This window comes from Gossypium arboreum, chromosome 11 (genome assembly GCF_025698485.1).
Source record: "Gossypium arboreum isolate Shixiya-1 chromosome 11, ASM2569848v2, whole genome shotgun sequence".
NCBI classification, from domain to species: domain Eukaryota; kingdom Viridiplantae; phylum Streptophyta; class Magnoliopsida; order Malvales; family Malvaceae; genus Gossypium; species Gossypium arboreum.
The window spans coordinates 131,647,957-131,649,765 of NC_069080.1; the positions used below are offsets into that span (position 1 = coordinate 131,647,957).

Genomic DNA, 1,809 nt, shown 5'->3' on the forward strand with positions numbered 1-1,809 from the left:
GGATAATTTTAATTTTGGTCCCTAATTTTTTAGGCCATTTGCAAGTTAGTCCCTGAACCTCAACTATAAATAGGCCTAACCATTTCTCATTTCAACCATCCCAACCAATCTTTCTCTCTTAGTTTTCTCTCTTCTCCCATTTGAGAATTCTTAAGGAATTCTATTTGTTTGTAATATTTTGGAGATAGTAAAGTTATCATCTGGTGTTAGTGCCCGAGGACGTAGGTATAATTTACCGAACCTCGTTAAAACTCTTGTGTTCTTTTTTGTCCTATTTTTCTTTCAATATTTGAGGGTATAATAGTAGTATTTAATTGTGCTATTAAATTACTATAGAAGGGATATTCTGACTAAGGAAAGACTTGGTATTTAAGAGATCCTTGTGATCCACCTCTCTTCCCTGGGAATTGAACTTTGTGTGATTTTTTAGTACAATAATTTACATGCTTCCGACCCTATTGGAACAACAGTTATCACTAAGACTAAAGAACTGAAGACGGTTTAAACTGTACAAGAAGTTGGGTATGGATGAATTGAGTGAGTTCCCAGTAAGATCAAGAACTTCAAGAATCGAGATGTTCCCAAAGTAACTGAATTGGGCCTTCCAAAGAACTATCACTAAGATCAATTGACACAAGACCATGAAGACTAAATACCCACTTAGGTAATCAAGATAAGTCGTTCCCGAAAGATCAAGAACAACCAAGTGATTTTGAAGAATTAACACCGATCGAAGATGGAACATCTTCTAAACCACAATCTGACAAGTACAACTCTAACAAAGAAGGAAGTTTGAATGTTACATGTACCCTATCATTTGCTTTATAAAGATCCGCAGAACTCAAATCAAGGTACTGCAAGGGAGCAAGTCCAGAAACCCATTGAAGACTTTTTGATTTGAGATCATTACCTCCAAGATCAAGATACTGCAACTTTGAAAGATTCCCAAGGTTATGAGGAATTGCTCCCTGAAATTTTGCATCAGAGAGGTTAAGATATGTTAAACCCTCTAGCAAACCGAAAAATTTCGGGATATGTATGCTGCTAAAATTATTATTGCTCAAGTCCAGGGAACTGAGATGCTTCAACTCCAGCAGTGAGGGATTTATTTTGCCTCCTAGCAGGGAATTGTAGTAAGCTTCCCATTCAGCATATGGTGCAAAGCCATCAGGCTCTGAAAGAGGAGCCAAGTGCAGTTCGTTGACGTGGCCTATTGAGTTATGGCAGACGACACCAATCCATTTACAGCAATCCCCTCCTTTAACCCATGAAGATAACCTGTTTGAAGGATCAATAAGATGATTCTTGAAATTCAAAAGAGCTTCTCTCTCACTTTGAATGTAAAGTAGGTTGGAATTGGCATGACAAAAGGACAAACAGATAGCGGGAATAAGAAGAAGAAAAGGGAATAAGGAGATTGGAAGAGGAGTAGTCATGGTTGCAATTGCCATGGCTCACAACTCCAAATATATAGACTAAGCTTTAGCTAAAACACAAAAATACATGAAGCGCAAGGAAGTTTCTTCCAACAAAATGCATTAAATTGGAAATTTAATTATCCACAAAATGTTATAAAATTGAGTCAAACAAAAGTCTATGAAGAAAGCCCCACTCCCACTTTCTTTAAACTTTTTAGGTCTTAAAAACCAAAGGAGATGAAAAGAAAGAAAAGCTAAAGGATAAAGCAAAATGTTGAAAATGAAGACTACTTCAACTTTTATTGAAAATAAATCAATTTATCTTAATATTCCTGTATCAACAAAACATAAAGTTTAGAAGCAGGTCAACTTAACCAAGTCTATGGAGTAA

General features: G+C 36.1%; 1 protein-coding gene across 1 annotated transcript; it reads right to left on the reverse strand.

Annotated features, from left to right (window-relative positions):
* Positions 1-396: 396 nt before the first annotated feature.
* Positions 397-1,443, reverse strand: LOC128284333 (receptor-like protein EIX2). The gene has a single exon (XM_053022326.1). The coding sequence runs from the start codon at positions 1,434-1,436 to the stop codon at positions 693-695; it is 744 nt and encodes a 247-aa protein (XP_052878286.1). The 5' UTR covers positions 1,437-1,443; the 3' UTR covers positions 397-692.
* Positions 1,444-1,809: the final 366 nt, after the last annotated feature.

Coding starts and splice junctions, on each gene's coding strand:
- LOC128284333 (XM_053022326.1), bottom strand. CDS start 1,436: ATGACTACTCCTCTTCCAATCTCCTTATTCCCTTTTCTTCTTCTTATT.